This window comes from Sparus aurata, chromosome 23 (assembly GCF_900880675.1).
Source record: "Sparus aurata chromosome 23, fSpaAur1.1, whole genome shotgun sequence".
Taxonomy (NCBI): Eukaryota; Metazoa; Chordata; class Actinopteri; order Spariformes; family Sparidae; genus Sparus; species Sparus aurata.
The window spans coordinates 27,033,563-27,054,249 of NC_044209.1; the positions used below are offsets into that span (position 1 = coordinate 27,033,563).

The window sequence follows — 20,687 nt, forward strand, 5'->3', positions numbered from 1 at the left end:
CGGGGGGGAAAATAGATCTGACGACGGGTGCATCTGCACGGGATTAGGGGGTCAACGGGAGAGACGAGGCCCGGCCCGGGAGTAAAGCTACTGCGAACCACACACGGGGATAAATGTCTAGAACGCACAAAGCAGATCCAAAAATATGAAAACCATCTAATCGTGTTGGGTTTCTTTTAGTCACAGAGCAAGATTTAAATGTTACACCGCACCCACGATCGATCTGGAAAAGGTCGCTGGAGCCTGAAGGCCTCGCAGATCGATCGAGCTGTTGGTCCAAATGCATTTTAGTTTAGTTCCTACAGTTTTTACTTACAAGTCATAATGTAACGGTGCCCGAAAGATGTTTATAAGAGGAGGATAATATATGATATAAATGATAAAAATCCACCTGTGATCCTGCTCAACACAGAGTTATGGTGGTTCATCAAGTACTGATGAATTCAGGCAGTAGGACTTTTTTTTATGACATTCAACCTAAGTTTAAAAATGGAAAATTGGCGTCACGTTTTTCACATTTTGTTCTACGACATAACATTTTCATTTATACTCCACGTTTGAATCCAAAGCATTTAAGTGTTTTAAGAAACACGGATGCTAATGAGACAAACAAGGAGACTCGTCCACACAAACGCAGATATTAACCTACATTTTTCAGATTCAAACTCTTCCCTGCTTGTGCTTTAGTGCTACTTTATTATCAATTCAATGCAACTTGTACAATATTTAAGCATTAACCTGTGGCTAATAGTAGCCAGAGTAGCCGCTCCCTAGCTAACATCACGTGTTAGTTTCAAGATATAAAATGTTAAGCAGTGAATTTTAGAGGTGCTGGTGAGAGCATTACCTTTGGACAAAGGCAAGCTAGCAGTTTCCACCTGTTTCCAGTCTTTCTGCTAAGCTATGCTAACTGGTTCCTGGCTGCAAATATAAGAGTTGTATCAATCTTCTTCTCTAATTCTTGACAAGAAGTTTAATTTAAGTGACTTTTCGGTGTTAACACACCACATTGTGTCATCAAAACATTGTTAGCCTGCAGCCTGTTACAGAATTAGGAAACAGCTAAGTGTTAAAGTCCTTAAACCTGGTTTAATGTCTCTATCTGATCTGATCTTTTAAGTGTTTATTAATATCACCCTCAATTAAAACACACGGATGCAGAGGTCATCAAGTTGTTTGGAGCTGAAAGCTTGGAAACAATCTGACTAAAGGCTCAGGAGAGAGGCTGTGGAGGTTTTATAAAAATAACTTATCAATCCAGAAATCAATTTGTTTTCCATTTTGAGAGCTGCATGTGACGGCGGCCGGCGCTGTACGGCCTTCCTCCTCCAGGAATGAGCGCGGTGTCTGTCTGAGAGCCGAACAACTGCTGTGTTTGCTTTTCTAATCTGATTTCTAAAGGAGGAACGCGACAGGTGTGCAGGCACAGGAGATATTAATAAATCGATACTGGCTGGAGGCAAGTCCAGGATGGAATAAATGTAATGTTCCTCAGAACACGACAGGCTATTAAATATTAATATGTTTTGATTAATGTAATAATCTGAATACTTCTTATTTTTCAGTCATCAGCCTCCAAAAGATCAAAAAAACAGAACAGCATTACTCAAATGATTTGTAGTGTAGCTTCTGACTAATGTGAGCTAAAGTTAGCAAAATTCAGATAAACAATCATTACTCAGCTTTACAACTCCTCTCTTATTCAGTGTTTTAACATTTAGCATTATCCTGTAACTGTAGCCATAGTAGCCTCTGTTGCTAACGTGACATTAGCTTGCTAGTTTAAGATTAATCCAATATGTAAAAACGACATGCTGCAGTCATTAACAGCTATTTTTTGGTCTTTTCTGTTGTTTTTACATGTTTGTCTCTGTGTGGATTAAAGCAAAATTATGTAGAAATTGACAGTTTTGTGGTCTTTCACATTTTTAAAAATCCTGTTGGCTTTCAGTTACTTCAGTTCATCTGTCTGTCATTAATGCATTTTAAGGAATCGATAACAAATGTGTGTTTTTTATATCACAACAAACAAAGTAGAGCACAAAAAACACCCGAGGCAGAGTAACATTTTAGTATTTTATCACAAAATCAAAATATTCACTTCATTTACAACATTCGTCCTCGTGTGTTTCCATATTCTTTGGATCAGAAATCAAGAGGTGAGGAGCTGAAAGGAGCTGATGTGTACAATTATTCTCAAATGGTTAAGTTACATCCATTCAGCAGCAGCAGCTCGAAATGTATTATGGGTAATTACAGATCAGCATCAGGCCTGTTTTTCTTCTGCACACCACTCTTTGACAGGAATGTTACTGCAGACAGTCAGAAATAAATAAAGCACAGGAAGCCAATGTAAGATGGCAGTAAGTTAAATCAGAAACACAGAGGACAGAATCCGTCAGTCCGTGGCGGGTTTTCAATGGGCCGCTGATCACTTCTTGTTCTTGTACTTTCTCATGTGTGCCGCTATCGAGTTGGAGATCTCCACGTTTCTTTTGTTCTGTCCAAAATACTCCACAAATTCTCCGTCAGGTCCGACGAGGTACATGATGATGGTGTGATCGACCTGGAGACAGCAAGAGGTGACGTTGAGACAAAGATATTTTCTTTGATTCGCTGCGTTGTTACGACATGTAGGATGATTAACAACAGAGCAGGTTTATAACTCACGATGTAGTCGTTGTCTTCGTCTCTCGGTCCCTGACTGTAATAAACTCTGTAGGCTCTGGAGACCTCCTCAATCTGAGCTTGTGTTCCCGTCAGGCCGATCAGCTTCGGGGAAAACTCTGAAAAAGAAATTATGCATATATTAGATTCGACGATACAGTCTACAGATAACAAGAACAAACCATCACATGCAGAAGTTCCAGCATGTCGGTTTGGTGCTTTAAGGTGTTTAACATCCAAACATCTTCAGTACTTGATGCTCCACCTGTTGAACGATTGTCTGCAGTTTGATTTTTGGGGATGAAGGTCTGAAATAACTCACTCATTGAACCGCCTGCTTTATACAAATGTTTCAGTTTGCGCTCAGATAACGATCGACCTGATTGCGCTACGGCAGCCGCATAATAGTGTGAATTTCTCAGGAAAAGTAAGAAGATTTTGGAGAGAATTCATCCTCACAAAAAGGCTCTCACGTCTCCTGATTCAACCTCATTGATGAACCACAGTTTTACTCCATACAAGACACAGAATTTGGTATTTGTACCTTTCACATAAGCAGCCATGGCCTCCGCTGTGTCCCTTTCAGGGTCGATGGTGATGAGGACGGGCGTGATGTTTGGAATAGACTTTATTTTATCTGTGGAAAACACGAGACATAACATGTTGAAGAAAAAGCTTCTTCTGTATCATGTTTTATCATGAAATCTGTTTTATTTACCTATTTCGTCGACCACTTCGATCATCTTCTCTATCTCGTCGGGGCAGATGTCGGGACAGTGAGTGAACCCGAAGTAGATGAGGACCCACTGGCCGAGGAAGTCCTCGCTCTTGGTGGGCTTGTTGTTGTGATCGACGAGCGAGAACGGACCGCCCAGCGCCGGCCGACCGATCGATTTGGTTCGTTCCTTTTCGATCACTGCAACAGTTAACAAATAAGAGATGTATTTATCTTATTAACTCCACCTTCATGTGTTCTGTTCATCAAACTGTGAAATACTCACGTTCTTGTTTTTCTTTCTTGAAGTATTTCATCGCTCCGAGCAGAGAGCCTCCGATCGCAAATGTTATTGCTAAAGACTTCCATGTCACCGGCTGCAGAGAGGAGAAACAGCAAAACAAAATGAAGGAGGAATCTTTAAGACTGCTTGGTGGGTTTATTTATACTAAAACCTGGTAATGGATCTTTTTTCTCTTCCCAGACTGCCTGAAGCAGTCGTTCAGATAATGAAGAGATTCTCCTCTCTAATAAAGTCTGAGGAGGTTTTGTTGAAGGCGAGAACATAATGTGATTATTAAAAGGTGTTAGAATAAACTGTCAACACTGAAGACACCTGATGGTTATTCATGTAATTACACTGCTCAAACAGTTGTCTGATATTAATTATTTAATCAAGACATTATTCATTAGGTTCCCCCTGTTAAATATTTCCATAATTTGTGAGTTGAAGTTGAGATTTTTTTGAAGTCTGGTGATATTTTAAATGTGGTGACCCCAATTACACCTGGTATCAGAGGTGATCAGTATCAGGTCATGTTAATTAGTGATTATACGTCCATATTGTGTCATGAAAGTGCATTATTCAACAGAACTTAGTGAAATATGAATGCAATATAGGGCAGAAATTAAAGATAAACAATAAGAAATAACAAATAAACAAATAAATGGATGTATACCATTTGCCGAATTTACGAGAGAGGGCAAATAAATAAGAATTTATCATAGACAGTGTTTTATACAGTTTGTTAAGCTTTGCTAGACTCAAAAACTCGCAAAATTACATGATTTTTAAAGGGAGTCTGGGGATGATTTTCCTGCCACTTAAAATTTGTCAGCTGCAGGTTTTGCTACAGAGGACAGAGATCCAGTCTCTCTAGGAAAAGTGCTCCATCACTCACTGAACAGACTCTCTTATATCTGCAACCTTTAAATCTGAAAAACCTTTACAAACGTTCCACTTTCAACCTGACTTTCGACACTTACCCCAGACTTCTTGGCCTTTTCTTCTGATTTAGGCGGTGGAGGCAGTGAGGAGAAGGTTCTGGAGTGTTGACACAGCCTCTGAGCTGTTCTGCAGGTGTGCCACTGACTCACATTCACCTATTAATCAGCAAACACAGGACAAAGACTTAGATCACAATATATCTAAGCTTTGGTGGCCACAACACTTAATAGCATCCAGGCATTACGCCAAACTCCATTCAAGCATTTGCATATTTAAGGTAGTGTTGCATTATGGGAGGACAGGTAGTGTAACTGGAGATGTTTTCTAAATTATTAAACATTTACAGCTTCTTCGGCTAGTTTTTCAATAAGATCTTAAGTGTTATATGATATTTTGACATAAAAATACACCGACATACTCGAGAGAAAAAAATGTTTTTTAAAAGGTGCGCTTCAGTTGACATTAGCGTTACATGGTGACAGGCACGTACGCCACACTGACATCAATTCGCTATACGAGTCGCGTTTTATTAGCCAAGAAACGTGGCTCAACTAGCTAGTAACGCGAACGCTAATTTGCCGGTTTTCTAAATGGAGTTTGGTGGTAGAGATGATATCAACGTCCAGCTTTGACCTACCAGGCAGCAGTGGACTCTCAGCGGCGACGGTGTGTGTTTCAGTCCAGCTTCTCTCCGTAAAACAGTGTGCGAGAGTCTGACGGCTTGTGTCTGAGAACATCTCTGTAAGACTTTAACGTGACTGTGAAGCAGCCGGCAGCCCAGGCTGTGATATAACGCTCTCAGAGCCATGTTTGGACCTTGACAGAACCGCTGCTCGAACAAGGAAGCGGCGACAAGTTTATAAAACGTGAAAAGTGAAGGGAGACGTCGGCATACAAACTGCTGCTCTGGGGTCAGTTCTTTATATTTGTGTTAGCTTTGAATGGCTGATTGTAAACGGGTAAGGCTGTTCTCAGATCAGTAGCCATGGAGCTGTTACTAAACACAGGAAGTGACGTCGTTCGCTCTTCTTCTTGTCATTATTTCAGTTCATGTGCTCTCTGCTGCCCCCTGGAGGTCAGAAATATCTTGTTTTAAATCCAAAAATCAACAGTAGGAGTTTGAAGATTTATTTTTATTTTTATATTATTTATACATTTTACTTCATTTGACAGATCAAGGCAATTTAAAAATACATATATTTTCATAATCAACTAAAATATTTAAAAAATCATGTATTTATATTGAACTTTAAAGAAAAAGACAGAGTTAAGGTAACACTTTATAATAACAATCATGAATAAATGGTACATTTATAGCTGATTAAACTATTGTTAACAGTTGTTTATAAAATATGAAATGCTTTACTTATCATTTATTAAGAAATTGTTTAATGTAAAATGCAACTGATGTTTATTAACCTTAAGAAATTTGCTTAAAAATGTTTATAAAGCATTTAATTTCCTGTTTAATTAACAATAAATCTACCATTTATTAAAGAGCGTTATTACAAAGTGTTACCAGAGTTTGTAATACGCGGCGCAGTTTGATGGTCAACACTGGATGAAACATACATACAATTTCAAAGTGACTAGTTGTCTTATGTCTGTATTTAATGATACTACAAAAGGTTTAATCAAGCAGCATATTTGGTCCAGGATTGTCAGTCAAAGAACAAAACAAAGGGAATGTTTAATCAGCCAAAAAACAGGCAGGACGTTGATGTTTAAATCGCAGTTTTACAATGTGAAGGCCAGCTGGATCTCAGCTCCTTGTTGATGTAGTAGTACAGCCAGGCCACAAAGGGGAAGACTGTGATGGCTACAGCTGTCGAGACTCGGAGCATCCCGACTGGAGCCCTGACAGAGAAGAGATGGATAAAGTTTATTAGGGGAAAAATAAAGAGAATAAAGATTTAAAACATCTCCTGTTCACGTCTTAATTTTACCTTCCGGAGTGGCGACACATGAGGAGCCAAACAAGCGTCAACATGAGGCCAGAAAATTCTCTAAAAAGGCGAAAAGATAGATATTAAATGCACATTATTGTTTTTACACTATCACCACAGTGTAGCAGACTCCACGCCTTCTTTGAGTAAACAGTCCTGCAGTAGGACAGAGTGTACCTGCCCTCCTCCTGTTGGAAGATGTCTGTGACTCTCTCTTTATAAAGTCTCCATCCCAACATTGAAACAACAGCGCTGGAAATCATCACATGGAGGTCAGCGACACGCCTCCAGGGCAAAGTCTCTGCAGAGAAGACATAAAAACATGCAGAAAGGTCAATTTTTTTAGGTTTTTTATCTTAAAAAAGAGCTTTACTGAGCTGTACAGTCATGATTACACCACTAGATGGCGCTATCAGCACTGGGAAATAAGCATGGAGAGTTCAACAGTCTGGGAAGTGAGTGTGGAAAACAGGAAAATGCAGACAGGAAACTGTCCTGTAAGTTAAGTTTTCATTCTTGACATGCAGTCCATCGAGTGAACAGACACTTAAACCATCAGTACAGATGCAGACTTCTCTCTCTACCTGTCACATGAGGGCTGAAGCCAATAAACACACACAGGACTGCAGGGACACCATAACCCACCTGCAACACAAACACACAGCTGTAAATAACACATCATATACATTTAAAATATAGATGAAATGCATGTGGAATTATTGGAATCTCACCATCCATAACCCTGCATCTGGATCATTGATCTGAAGTGAAAACACAGAGTTATTCCAGGTTAGTGATCCGGAGTTAAGAGCGTGCAGGAGCAGAAATCAAACGCTCACCTGAACATATGTGGCCAGAGCGAAGAAGAAAGACATGAACACGTTGCAGACTCGCCAAATCACAGAAAGCCATGACTCTGACTTCTTGTCTTTACAAACTTCCCCCATCGTTGTTGCTGACCTTTCACTTCCCCGCCCGGCCGAGCGGGACGTAACGATGTGAGAAATCAGGCGCCTTTCCAGTCTTATACACCAGTGAGGGTTTGTTTGATATTAACGACGACTTCTGCCCGTTTCACTGACACGTTCAAACTTAAAACACGAATCATTTCATCATATAATCAGAATAAGCAGATGCACTATTCATGTTGATCATTTTGGGCGCGTTTATTTTACTAACGTTTTCTACCCGGACTGCGCCGTGTAGTAAAACGAACGCACGTTATGCCCGACCGCAGTGACGTCAAGGTAGCCACAAGGCAGTCAGGATACTTCCGATTAATCTTTACAAAATAAAATGATTGAATGTAAATTTTAGTCGATCTGTTAATTGCTAATTAAAAAAGATAATTGATATGGTCCCAAACACGTTTTATCATTTGATTTACGTACTTATTTATATATCTTGTGGCTTTAATATTTAAACTATATCGTCTTGTTCTATTTCTATATTACATTTGAATCTTGAATCTTGAATTTTGAATATGTTTCGGATTGTACTGACTTTTATTTCATTTCTTTTTTTACTGTAGAGCTCCTCATGACTTTGCTTTGAAAGTTATTATTTATTTGTTATTTTTAAACTCTATTTTGAATATGATATAAATGACATACATATGTTTATATGCTGCATTTAAATTAGATTATACAAATGCACTGTAAAACATGCATACAAATTATAAATATTAATAAAAATCAAATCAGTTTCATTTATATAGCCTGAAATCACAATCACATTGCCTCAATGGGCTTTAGAAACTATACAGTGAACGAATTGATGAATTGCAATGCATTAAATGTATATGTAAATGCAAGGTAAATCTACAAATGATTGAAAAAAAATTGATTCATGTTCTTATGTCACATTTTTTCCATACTTCTTACTGGTTTTAAGAATGCAGAAACAAATATATCACACAATAATATAATAGAATAATTCACTTTATTGTCTCTCAAGGGCAGAACATTTGTTTTTGTCACATTACTGTACAAACAATAAATACATCATGCATCAAATTTTACTTCACAGCTAATGTTTATATTTATCACTAAAACACTGATTTGTTGAACTCTAGCTGCAGTATTCCCTCATGAATCACTACAGTCGAGACCCCATTGTTTTTAGGTTTTTATTGCTAGTTCTGATGATGTAGATGTTTCATGAATTATATAAATGTCCTTGAATATGCGTTGACTAAAACGTTCCTGTTTTATTTTGAAACTACCGCTACATAACATCCGGTGTTAGCTCGGCTAACGGCGCTAGCTTGGGGCGGCGGTGGGCGGTGTTGACATGTCAGTGTCAGTTGGTCAGCTGATTGCGGGTCGTAAAGCTTCTTGGCTAGTAATACTGCTAGCCAGCTTAGTTAGCTTAGCCTAGCTGGATGTTTGTTTTTGTTAACGTTACTACACAGGTAGCTTTTAACGTAGCCCGAAACATTTCAACTATCCTAACAACTTAACGTATTGTGAAGTATTCCAACAGCCGCTAGCCGCTGGTTCTGCGGCCTGGAGTTGCCGTTAGTGAAGCAGGAATAATTACTGTGGCAGGGAGGGAAGGGTGAAGTTGCTCTCCGTGTATATCTGCATTGCAGCCCGGTGCTGCTGATGGAATTCAAACACACAACAATGGCGACTCCCAGTCCTAACAACTCAACAACACCTAGCAGCCACAACAGCAGCAATAACGCCGGATCTGCAGCGAACCACCACCACCAGTCCCAGTCTCAGCACATCACGACCATGAGCAGCATGCAGGGTAAGTGGAGTTAATGGGGAAAATATGAGCCTGTAGCTGGGAGCTCGCATTCTGCTGCAGTGAAGGTTAATGTTAGCAGGGCTAGCCGTGGGAGGCTCAGGCTACTCCCAGGGCTGAAAAATGATTCCCAAGGGAGCGGACCGGTATCTTCCTCCAGAGGAGCGAATGGATCGTTAATAGTAAATCGATCGGAAACAGAATTATTATCTTGTGTCAAATTAAACGCATTTATAGTCCCTGCTACCATTTTGACATTTTGTATCCCCGTTGCATTCTGATCTGTCATGCTTGGGGGGGAAATCTCGCCAAACTCCGATCGAAAAATCAGCAATTATAACTTGCAACTACAGCTGCATTTAATGTAGAGGGCAATTAATACGTATTTTTTCTTAAAATGTCACAAACCGTTAAGATGCACCATTCCGCATATTTTTCAGCAGTGATTCATCGTGTGTTTGAATCACAGCTGCCTTGACATTCATGACGTCTGTTCATCACAAATTAGAGCTAAGTCTTCTCCCACACAATTACAGCTGACTGTGCTTCCCTGGAATGAGAGCCATGTTCTTGTTAAATATGCCGAATTCATCAAAACACACTCGCAATAATAAAATGATATGAAGTCTTCTAATATTGGGTGTGCAAAGATGCAAAACCAAATTGAATTTGTACATTTGATGGTAAGGTTGTGTGGGATTCAATGCTCAGTGGATCCTGAAGCTGCTCCATCCTTTGCAACTTAAATATCTGAATAATTGTAATGTTTTGCTTTCTGTACAAACACCGTCTCATTTTAATTTCAGAGTCCAACACCTGCTGGAGATGTCAGAGTGAAACAGGTAGCTACACATTTTAATTGACTTCATAAATGAATTAGAAATCCAGTTAATTAAGTCATGTGAAGCATTATCATCAGATTTAATATAATGCTTTATTAGACATTTGGATATTCTGAACGGTGATGTTAAATATAGTATTTTTATAGTGAGCAGTTTGGGTGATTTCACTTTCATTTGATGCTTTAATTGATCTGTAAAATTGGATTTATGACCGAGATGCATGTTACGCTTATATCTCTGCTTCACCTCTTTATAAAGAACTAGATACTGTAACTAATAGTACTGTACTGTAATTAATCCTAACAGTAATAATAATCCAGGCCTTTAATGCTCAGATTTATTCGATCTAATAATCTTAATTGGTCAGGCCCTGTTGTGTAATCCTGTGCTCTCGTTCACATTTCCCTCACCATATCTCACCTTCTTACCTTAATGCTGCTAACTAATGATTCCTAACTCCTGACATGATGCTGACTGATGGTGAGATGTCCCGAGAAAATGTTTATTAAACTGTAATATGTTTTTTCCCCCTCTATTTGTTTCACTGACTGACACGTGTCATACCTCACCATACTCCTGTAGTTGCGTGTGCATGCCGATGCATTACCCTCCATATGATTAACCTGTGACAAACTCTCATTGCGTTTGCAAAGCAAGGCCAATTTCTGTGATTACTTGTCAACCCTAAACCTGCAGGATTAGTCCTGTTCTGTTGGGTGAAGTGGCACCTTTTTAATAACAGGAAGAGGTGATTTAAGGGAGGTGACATAACATCGAGTCTAACTAACAAGAAGACTTAACAAGCTGGCAATCTGAAAGGTGAAATATGAAGAAAATAAAAGCTGTCTTCTCACCTCTAGGGTTTCAGATAAACCTGTCTGGAGCTCCCCCAAGTAAGCCAAACCTCTTTTGCTTCAGCACCAACAGTTCTCATCCCTTTGTGTCCGCCTGACAGTCTGGTATGGGGGAGTCTGTCCTGCTGCTCTCAACTAATCCAAGTCAAGACTTCTGATGGGTGCACGTAGGCTTGTGCCGGTAGCTAACAGTTCACTGTTTTATTGTCAGACAGCGGAACTTGTATTTGTTCAGTGAGGAAATTTAAAGGTCCCATATTTGTAGAGAGTCAGATTTCCACGTCTTTTTTGATTTTGATCCATGTCTAGGTGCTGAATAAATACTGTAAAAGTGTGAAAATGCTCAATCCACAGTGAAAGGGTCTGATAACACTGTTTGACTCATTATGGACAGTTTAAAAACAAATGATATGATCGATCAAACCATAAATATTACCATCCAAGCATCCTTCTTTCTTTTCTAAACCTGGCGCCTACATTACCCACAATGCAACTTAGCCAGAGTGACATCACTGGAGTGCAAGTTATGAGATTACATGCAGCTTCCTCTGGAGCCACAAACAGCTTTAACCTACTTTTTTCAACATATTCATTAGTGCAACTCCAAACCTGTAAACACACTTTAATGTGTAAAATTGGTGCAGTTACCCTTTAAATGACATTAGCGGGTACAAATGCCAGTAGCAGATTGTGCCTGTAGATGGATGCTGATCAGAAAAGAGTCTTCATGATGGTACAACTACAGTTTATACTCAGATACCATAAATTCCCTACTTTTAGAATGGAGTTTGGTTGAAGAGCCTGTCCGCTCAAACAGGAGCCGAGTGCTTAAACCTCGATAATTCACATAAATTGAGCAGACCTACCTTCTGATAATGAACCTTTATAAACAGTATAAAGCTATGTAAGTGGAGCTACAACCTACATGTTCTCTTCTACTTTCGTCTCATGTAGGTCGAGAACAACTTAACATGATAGTTTGTCTTTGTAGCCATAAAGTTTTGGCTCCCAGCAAAATGGTATTCTTATTTTATGTAATTCAAAGACAAATTAGAGGGTCTGCTTTCACCCGAAATGGGGCGGGGACATGCCGCAAAGGCAAATTCCCTGGATTGGCTGCTCTCATATATGAAAACACGTAGAGGCTGTGTCTGCTCAGGCCTGTGAGAGCTGACCAATCAGAGCAGAGGAGGGGGGGCTTTAAAGAGACAGGAGCGGTCAGACAGAAGGTGAATCGAGGTGCTGCAGCCATGAAAAGTGTTTTTTGTAATTAATTCGATTTAAAACAAAGCATGATCCTGAGAGTGAGCTCAATATGGGACCTTTAATAAAAAACAGGTAGTTCATTCATGTTGCATCTTTTGTGTGAAACAGTTTGGGGAAAGGTGTGTTCGTCCTCATCGGCACAAGCCTAAAATTCAGAGCTTCCATTTAAAATTTTGGCACAAGATCCTCCGAGCTGATTTTTATTCCTCAGTGTGATAGAAGAGCTCTCACACCTGAAGAAAAAAAACAGGATTTTAACATGAATTAAGCCTAAAAACCCTGTAATGGAAGCTCTACTTCACTGGTTTTCAGTGTATGACTAACAAGCCAAAGTATTGCCTGTGGTGTTGTCACATTACCTGTTTTTTTTTTTTTTTTTTTGTTGTGTTTTTTGGCATGGGTGCACCTCAGCATAGCACTTGCTTGTCGAGACAAGGTACACACACTCCAGATTTGTCATGTCAAGCGCTGTTTTCCGTTCAAGCCGATCGGAATTCAGGCGCGCACATTCTTGTGGTGTTTCTGGGTGGAGCGAGCGTGGAGCGCTTTCCGACCATTTGAAGGTGAAATCAAAGCAGTTGGCCTTGAGGAGCATGTCATGTATCATCTGTTTTTTCTTTTCCCTTTATCTATTCTTTTTGTCTGTGTGTGTGTGTGTGTGTGTGTGTGTGTGTGCGTGTGCGTAGGTGTTTGGGATTGTAGCAGCATGTTTCTGTCTCTGCATCAAATGTAAGATTTAGATGATCTGTTTATGACTGATAGAGATAATATGAGTTTAAGGTGGGGCAGGAAGAATGGTAGAGGTACTGAAGTGTTGCAATATGCAAATATAAGGAGTCCGTGTCCTAATAATCAGATAAATGTAAGTGGTATTAGCCATTGTTTAGCACCCAGTACTCTGTCAAATGAGGAGTAACGTACAGTATGAGAGCAAGAAGTGTTAAAAGGTTTTATTCTACATTTTCTTATTGCTAAGAAATCCCACGAAAAGACCAAAACCATGAGTGAATTATTCAGAAGGCATCGCAGCAAGAAGCATTTTCCCCTTCGAGCAGCAGAATAAAGGAGGCGTCTGCAAAACTGTCGACGGGACACATCAGACTTCAAACAAGCTCAATTATCACCCTTTCTGTTATGCATTTTTTAATTTTCATATTTGTAAAGCTTTCATTGAGCTGAGAAAAGCGATTTAAAAAAGAGCTGCGTAACCAGGAAGCAAATAGATTCTGTAGCGTGCTTTTACAAGGACATTTGTTGCCACAGTCTGAACAAATCCTCCGTATATAGATCGATAACACACTAAACGGTGTATTATGTGGTTTAATGTCTCATTATTAGTCCCTGAACAGCTGCTCACTGTAGTTTTTATCAATCAGGAGGAAATGGTACGTTTGTTGGGACTAATTTCACCACATTCACTGTTAGTTTGGTCTTTTCCTGAGATTTGTCGACAGGCTCGTAGGTGAGTATATATTTTAATGTATTTAGCGACAGCTGTTTACAGTGACGCACTTTTCATCCCCTCGTTCTGTGAAAGCATGACATCCATGAATTTGAGCACATTTGGATGACTGTACCTCTCGTCTCCTCTGTTATCTTTTCCTGGTTTGTTTTTGTTTTTCGCCTCTGATCAGTCTGACTTTTCATGCTTCTGGTGTTGCTCAATCCTCAACATGCGTTGCTTCATTTAAGATCTGATCACATGACCGTTTCTTCTCCTCCTCAGGTAAACGCAAAGCCCTGAAGCTGAACTTTGCCAACCCCCCGATCAAACCCACGACTAGATTCACACTGAACACGGCCGGGCCGCCCTTCCAGAACCCGCACATGTGAGTGACCCAGGGCTACAACATTTAAAAGTTGGGCTTGTTTCTGAGCGTGTAGCAGCTCTCATTCCCCTTTGTGCTTTTGTTAGAGAGAGGCTGAGAACACACAGTATCGAGTCATCAGGAAAGTTGAAGCTCTCCCCGGAGCAGCACTGGGACTTCACGGCCGAGGATCTCAAAGATTTGGGCGAGATCGGCCGCGGGGCTTACGGCTCCGTCAACAAGATGGTGCACAAGCCGAGTAACAAGATCATGGCGGTGAAGGTGATTTACCTTTTGAAATATGTAAATATTCAGATGCAGATTAAAGCATAACCTTCTATTTGTCAGCCAGACCTCACGTTACCTACGTGTCTCTGATTATAAGGTGTGTTGCGTTTCCTTCACAGAGGATTCGGTCAACAGTGGATGAGAAGGAGCAGAAGCAGCTGCTGATGGACTTAGACGTGGTCATGAGGAGTAGTGACTGTCCCTACATCGTGCAGTTTTATGGCGCTCTGTTCAGAGAGGTAACTCACGTCTCAGCTGCTCATTCACAAACCGATTTTGTTCCTTTTGTTTCTAACGTGTGAATCTTTTGTGTTTCAGGGCGACTGTTGGATTTGTATGGAACTTATGGCTACCTCGTTAGACAAATTTTACAAATTTGTATATTGCTCGTTAGACGACGTGATTCCAGAAGAAATATTAGGGAAAATAACATTAGCTGTAAGTTCAAACTGTCCCGCTTTTCCAAAATAAAGAGGCTAATCCTTCGACTCCCGTTGCTAAACCCTTCTCTGTGTTTTGCAGACTGTGAAGGCACTTAACCACTTAAAAGAAAACTTGAAAATAATACACAGGGGTAAGAAAACACCAGGCGCTTTGCTGATCTTATCGTAAACCTTCAGATTCTCTCTTTTCATCTGCTGCCTCTGTTCACTCCTCCTCCTCCTCCTCAGACATTAAGCCGTCAAACATCCTCCTGGACAGGAACGGCAACATAAAGCTGTGTGACTTCGGCATCAGCGGTCAGCTGGTGGACTCCATCGCCAAAACCAGAGACGCAGGCTGCAGACCATACATGGCAGTAAGTAACTCTCAGCTCGTGGTTAAATGAAGGTTCACTACGTGTTTAGCGATGAAAAAGCCGCGACCTTAAGAAGTCTGAAGTCCAGTAATCTGAATTTTAGGTCAAAAAATGTGTTGGATTATGAAGTATTTAAAACTCTGTAATGCAAGTCCTTGGACAGAACGGAGAGTGGAGGAGCCTCAGTTCTGACAAAAAGTCCGGTGTGTATGAATCAGGACAGGTGACGCATGAACAGCAGTTTTATTGTGTCGCTCGTTTAAATGTTGCTGACGAACAGAACGGGTGACTGTCTGTGACTCAGACCTGCTTGAGAGACGCCATCAAGATGTTTCTGACCTTTTTTAAAGGTGCGGTCGACGATGCAGATTGCTTTGCTTTTTGCGTTTTGTTTATTGAGCAGATAAGATTACATTTCCCATGATGCAACGTGTGTCTGAGGCTTTTCTTTAGACCCTTCCAACAATGATAATTAATGATAGTGCCTCACAATCCTCACATTTTAGAAGCTGATCAGCATTTTCGGACAATAAAATAATTAAACGATCAATTTATGGACCCTCTCTGTACTGCGTGATAGTGAGAGCATGTCCTGTGTGTGTTGTGTGTGTGTGTGTATGTGTGTGTGTGTATAACATAACTAAAGAGCTGCAGATCGTTGGCAGTTCAAACAGGTGATCTCACCACGTCGTCATCACTCCAGGTTATTTTCTGTCGGGGGGGTTACGTCAGCTGGGGGCATATTCCCGCTCCCCTTCCTCCTCCTCCTCCTCCTCCTCCTCCTCCTGCTCTCTCCACAGCAGTTTCCATTCTAAATTTGGTGAGGCACAATCACGACCCAGCGGCACTCCACCACACACACACACACACACACACACACACACACACACACACACACACACACAAACACGCACGCTGGAAGGCCGAGGCAGGAGTTTCATTCATGTCGGCGTTTGAAGAAGTCACTCCGGAGCTTCCCACGGCTGTGAGCTCACGCCGCAGGAATCTCCGCTCCGGTTTCTCGTTTCCAGCTGGCACTCTCTCCAGGTGTTTGATCACTTAATGACGTAGAAAAAAACTGACCTCAGTACAGCTGGAGAGCCCTGACTTATTGTTTGGATATGTTGTTGCAGACAACATGCTGTTTGCCTCGGGTCACATTCAGGTGTTGGATGCATGTGGCGTTCAGGTTTCGCAGGAACCCGCGGCTCTTAATCACAGCTCTTTGCGGTCACAGCAGCAGCTCCTGCGCTCGATGATAGTGTTTAACATCTGCGGCAAATGTTTCTTTCTTAGTTTGTTTCAGATGTTTATCTATACGAAACTCTCTGCACAGTTTTCTTTAGCAACATTTAATCTCACAATACCGGATATTTAAAATTAGATGCTAGAATTTGAATATAATCCTCGAAAAAATTATAAACAGAATCCAGAGTTTCATCCACAGAATCACTCATGTAAACTAAAAGTCTTCTAATATGTGAAATTTAACAATCCGGTCGTATTATGTTTGTTTCCTGGAGTTGAAATCGGCGAGCGTCAAAGAATCACAAACATTACACCTTATTTCCTTTTGTCCTCCTTCTCTCACCTGGCACAAACGTCTCATAGAGATGATCCAGGATCAGTGTTGAGCGATTTAGTATTTATGTTGTTTTTACATTTTTTTTTGATATAATAGAATGCAACAAAATTCTGTCTAAATCACTTTCATTGTGTGTTAAGTTATATTTTGAGCGCTTGAGTTTTGAACAATGTACAAACATGTCAAATTGAGTGAAAATACACAGAGGTTTGGTGCAGGTTGAGTGAGAAGGAGTGAGGGACGTGGTCATTAAAGTTGACATTGACTGATGTGAACTGTTATATTACTTATGGCTGCAACCATCGATCACCTTCATGATTTTGATGAAACAAGGACTCAGTTAGTCTGATGAAGACGCGTGGCCGTCAGAAGTTTCCAGAGCCTGAAGTTTCGCTTTTCTAGATGCTCATTTTGTTTTAAGGGTGATCAAGAAGCCAAATGTGTTCAGTTTATTATGATAAGAGATGGAAACGATTGAAATCCTCAAGGATTAAGGAAGCTGGAACTTTTATTGAGCAGATCACGCCAAACAGTTAATAGATTATAAAAATAGTTTTCTAATCGTTTCCTCTCCGGTCCTGTTAATATGTCAGACGGTTTATTTGCTGTGATTGTGGAGACTAAACACTTCCAGCGTTGGCAGATGTGTACTCGGGCTTCTCTGCAGCAGTCAGCTGCTGCTCTATAAACCGTCAGCGCTGCAGCACAGACTGTCCCGCTCTGCTGGGTGACATCAGCATCTAAATCAGGCCTGTAAATGGGCCAACGAGGTGCTTCCTTCTCTTCTCTCCGCACAGCAGCAGGAGGTTTCTGCAGCGCTCGACACACCTCGTTACCGCGGCTCCTGCGTGGTTTGTGGGGAGGCTGGGAGTGACAGAATTGGCAGAAGCGGTCTTGTGAGGCGTGCAGAGCCTCGCTGCAGCCCTGAGAGGCAGGAATGAGGGAACATGTTCCTTAATGTGTGAGAGCTGATGGCATCTGCATGAGCAGGTGAAAACATGCCCAGCGGTGATGAGCTGCTCGGGTTTTCTCTGCAGCGATGGAACATCTGCTTCAGGAACATTTTAGGTCCCCACATGACTGAATATTAAACACTTTTTACATCTTTAAACTCCACTTAAAATCTGACTCATGAGAAGAAATTTAGAGTTTCTTCTGATGTGCAGATGAAGCTTTATGCTGCCTGGGATTTTTCTTTTTATCAACCAGTTTAATTTCAAATTTTCCCATTGCAGTTTGAGAATTTGCCTCCCCAGCACACAAACTGTGTCCTTCTGTTGGTAAAGTTTGCGAATTATTGGGTTTTTATACTCGGTTGACGACGGTAAACAGCAAAAGCATTCGTGAAAATAAAGGTAGCACATGCAGAACACAACAGTGAGATGTGGATGATCATGTAACACCGTGTTTGAACTCAAATCAATACAAACACACTGCTGCTGGAAAACTCATTTGATGCTCGTTCGATTCGGACAAGCAGAGACGTGGAAACCGTGCACCATCCAGAACTGAACACTTGAATGCGGAGAAAAGATTTGAAGCTTCAGAGCTTTTAAATTCAACAAACACGCACACCAACAAACACGCGCACACACACACACACACACACACACACATAGTGACATCTGCTGGTCAGCAAAACTCACAGCAGCATTTCAAGACAAAACACGTCTCTGATTTAAGAACTGTAATGAAAGTCGAGGAGGCCTTACATTTAGAAGTGCTGCAGTAAAATAATCAGTAGGTGCGATGGTCAGCAGACTCTCGTGTTGTTGAGATTACATTTCAGGAGAATCAAAATATAATGTCACGTGATAGGAAAAATGATATTCATTACATCATAAACTTGAATTATGTAAGTGCCTGGTGTCCAATGGAAATGTTTTCAGATGCTGATTATTTCTCTCTAGAGCTTGGTAATATATCGGTGTACATCTTGATAGTCATCCCTTTAATATCATTGCAATAGAACTTCAGATCTACTGAAGAAAGAACATAATGGTGGGTAAGATGCGTCTCTCTTTCCTGCACATGTGGTTTTTCAGGATGTGTAAAAAACTTGGATTATCGTCCTTTTTTATTTTTTTTGTTGGCTGTTGTTTCAGAACCAACATTTTAATCTGTTTCCTGTTTTCTTTTTGCAGCCAGAGCGGATAGACCCCAGCGCGTCCAGGCAAGGCTACGACGTCCGCTCAGATGTCTGGAGTTTGGGAATCACACTGGTGAGTCGCAACTCGACAAACAAAACAGCTGCAACCAAACAAATGAACAGAATCAAAATGAAATAAGTTTCAGGTATCTAGTTTTAAGTACTTTCATCTGAGGTGCATCACATAGCTACAAGATTAGTAGATTAACCGATCGGTTAATTGTAAGTAAATGATTAAGTCTATTTTGATAATTAGTTTGCCCTCAAGTTCTACGTATATGGTGTGTTTCAGTACGAGCTGGCCACAGGACGGTTTCCCTACCCGAAGTGGAACAGTGTGTTCGACCAGCTGACCCAGGTGGTGAGGGGAGACCCGCCGCAGCTCAGCAACTCCGAGGAGAGACGCTTCTCTCCCAAATTCATCTCCTTTGTCAACTTGTGGTGAGGAAACATTCTGCAGCATGATGACAGATTTATTAAAATGAAAAATCTGCCCTCTGGTGGACAAGCAGCTGAACTGCCTCCTTCTTATTAACACTTTGCTTGTTTCATCTCTTTTCAAGCCTTACAAAGGACGAGTCAAAAAGGCCAAAGTACAAAGAGCTACTGGTGAGTTCACACTGGCCCTCTCTGCATTCTTTTTTCATCCTTACATGACGTTTTTTGAGTTTTTACTGACGTGTAAATCTTCCTTCTCCACTCCAGAAAGATCCGTTCATCCAGATGTACGAGGAGCGCTCGGTGGACGTCGCCGGTTACGTCTGCAGGCTCCTGGATCAGATGCCGGCGTCTCCCAGCTCACCGATGTATATGGACTGATAGCAGAACAACACAGTAAATGCATCAATAAATAAACACCAGTCTGCAACAATAGAGACATTTAAAAAAGAAAAAAAAGAAAAAAAAAAAAGACAACAACGTAAAGAAAACAAATCCTCGTGTAAATTTGCTTGGTCCCCTTATTGCAGTGTTAAAAGAGAATTGTAAAGCCTGAAAAAAAAAGAAAAAGAAAAACACCATTTGCACTTAAAGTGGTGTTAATTTCAGTCATGTCTGTATAATATATCAACGTTAAACACTTCTGTTTCTCTCTCGTGCACAAACACACACACCGAACGCACAGTCATGTAAGTATAATAGCAGCTGAATCAATCAATCATGGACGCATCTCAGTGGTTAGTAAAGTGATTTAAGACAAAAAAAAAAAAAACAGCAACAAAGAAAATAACCTGGAACTTGTATTTATAGAACCAAAATCATGTGGAGTCTTTGATTTGGAGATTCTTCTTCAGCATACTGGAATCATGCTCTTTGTGAATTGTCCCACCTCTTCCATGTACGTAACTGAAAGCATTGTGTTTGGTATCTTAATGGAACTTTGCTTCTCTGGGTATAAAAGCAGTTTAAAAAGTGTTGGTGGTCAGAATCATGTTAGACCTGCAGTCCAGTCAGTGCTGAGAGGCTGCCGTCCTCACCGTGCACTGGACTATATGCTGATATATAAATAAAGAAAGAAAGCGAAAGTGTGTTGTGTCTCTTTTCAGGTGTGTTTCTGTGTTTGTACAGAATATAATGAAGGTGACCTGCAACATAATGATAAAGAAAAACAACTGTGACGAGGCATTCGACACCAAGACAGACCGACATGTGACTGAGGATATATTAATTTAAAAGGGTGTATAATTGCGTCTGCTCCTGTCAGTTTCATCTTGGATCTATAATATTCTCTTAGCTACATAATTAATTAATGATTCTACACTGTATTGAGCCTATATAGTCTTAACAG

At 40.6% G+C, this 20,687-nt stretch overlaps 3 protein-coding genes across 6 annotated transcripts; 1 reads left to right on the forward strand and 2 right to left on the reverse strand.

Moving 5' to 3' along the window:
* Nucleotides 1-2,062: 2,062 nt before the first annotated feature.
* On the reverse strand, nucleotides 2,063-5,615 carry sco1 (synthesis of cytochrome C oxidase 1). Its single transcript, XM_030406479.1, has 7 exons — nucleotides 5,248-5,615; nucleotides 4,649-4,765; nucleotides 3,669-3,759; nucleotides 3,386-3,583; nucleotides 3,212-3,304; nucleotides 2,671-2,786; nucleotides 2,063-2,566 (listed from the first exon to the last, which is right to left on the reverse strand). Exons 1-7 carry the CDS (start codon nucleotides 5,416-5,418, stop codon nucleotides 2,432-2,434), a joined length of 921 nt encoding a protein of 306 aa, XP_030262339.1. The 5' UTR covers nucleotides 5,419-5,615; the 3' UTR covers nucleotides 2,063-2,431.
* Nucleotides 5,616-6,203: 588 nt separating this feature from the next.
* tmem220 (transmembrane protein 220) lies at nucleotides 6,204-7,721 on the reverse strand. Its single transcript, XM_030406740.1, has 6 exons — nucleotides 7,396-7,721; nucleotides 7,288-7,317; nucleotides 7,141-7,201; nucleotides 6,734-6,857; nucleotides 6,557-6,616; nucleotides 6,204-6,467 (listed from the first exon to the last, which is right to left on the reverse strand). Exons 1-6 carry the CDS (start codon nucleotides 7,501-7,503, stop codon nucleotides 6,335-6,337), a joined length of 516 nt encoding a protein of 171 aa, XP_030262600.1. The 5' UTR covers nucleotides 7,504-7,721; the 3' UTR covers nucleotides 6,204-6,334.
* A 1,105-nt stretch (nucleotides 7,722-8,826) lies between these two features.
* Nucleotides 8,827-20,424, forward strand: map2k4a (mitogen-activated protein kinase kinase 4a). 4 transcript variants are annotated; one of them, XM_030408046.1, is made up of 13 exons: nucleotides 8,827-9,313; nucleotides 10,117-10,152; nucleotides 11,013-11,045; nucleotides 13,999-14,101; nucleotides 14,188-14,362; nucleotides 14,488-14,607; nucleotides 14,687-14,806; nucleotides 14,891-14,942; nucleotides 15,040-15,167; nucleotides 18,897-18,974; nucleotides 19,194-19,342; nucleotides 19,465-19,510; nucleotides 19,607-20,424. In XM_030408046.1, exons 1-13 carry the CDS (start codon nucleotides 9,163-9,165, stop codon nucleotides 19,718-19,720), a joined length of 1,305 nt encoding a protein of 434 aa, XP_030263906.1. In that variant the 5' UTR covers nucleotides 8,827-9,162; the 3' UTR covers nucleotides 19,721-20,424. The 4 variants fall into 4 exon arrangements, with proteins under 4 accessions (XP_030263906.1, XP_030263907.1, XP_030263908.1 ...); XM_030408047.1 differs by lacking the exon at nucleotides 11,013-11,045 and having other exon boundaries at nucleotides 8,828-9,313; XM_030408048.1 differs by lacking the exon at nucleotides 11,013-11,045 and having other exon boundaries at nucleotides 8,828-9,313; nucleotides 14,011-14,101.
* The last annotated feature ends 263 nt before the right edge of the window (nucleotides 20,425-20,687 follow it).

Excerpts from the sequence above, each read along its gene's own strand:
- sco1 (XM_030406479.1), bottom strand. The coding sequence starts at position 5,418 with ATGGCTCTGAGAGCGTTATATCACAGCCTGGGCTGCCGGCTGCTTCAC. Across the intron at positions 4,766-5,247 it reads TGAGAGTCCACTGCTGCCTG|GTGAATGTGAGTCAGTGGCA; the intron begins GTAGGTCAAAGC and ends GCTGATTAATAG. Across the intron at positions 3,305-3,385 it reads CGAAGTGGTCGACGAAATAG|ATAAAATAAAGTCTATTCCA; the intron begins GTAAATAAAACA and ends TGTTTTCCACAG.
- tmem220 (XM_030406740.1), bottom strand. The coding sequence starts at position 7,503 with ATGGGGGAAGTTTGTAAAGACAAGAAGTCAGAGTCATGGCTTTCTGTG. Across the intron at positions 7,318-7,395 it reads CTCTGGCCACATATGTTCAG|ATCAATGATCCAGATGCAGG; the intron begins GTGAGCGTTTGA and ends TTTTCACTTCAG. Across the intron at positions 6,858-7,140 it reads CTTCAGCCCTCATGTGACAG|AGACTTTGCCCTGGAGGCGT; the intron begins GTAGAGAGAGAA and ends TCTTCTCTGCAG.
- map2k4a (XM_030408046.1), top strand. The coding sequence starts at position 9,163 with ATGGAATTCAAACACACAACAATGGCGACTCCCAGTCCTAACAACTCA. Across the intron at positions 14,608-14,686 it reads ATGGCGCTCTGTTCAGAGAG|GGCGACTGTTGGATTTGTAT; the intron begins GTAACTCACGTC and ends TTTGTGTTTCAG. Across the intron at positions 18,975-19,193 it reads GGAGTTTGGGAATCACACTG|TACGAGCTGGCCACAGGACG; the intron begins GTGAGTCGCAAC and ends GGTGTGTTTCAG.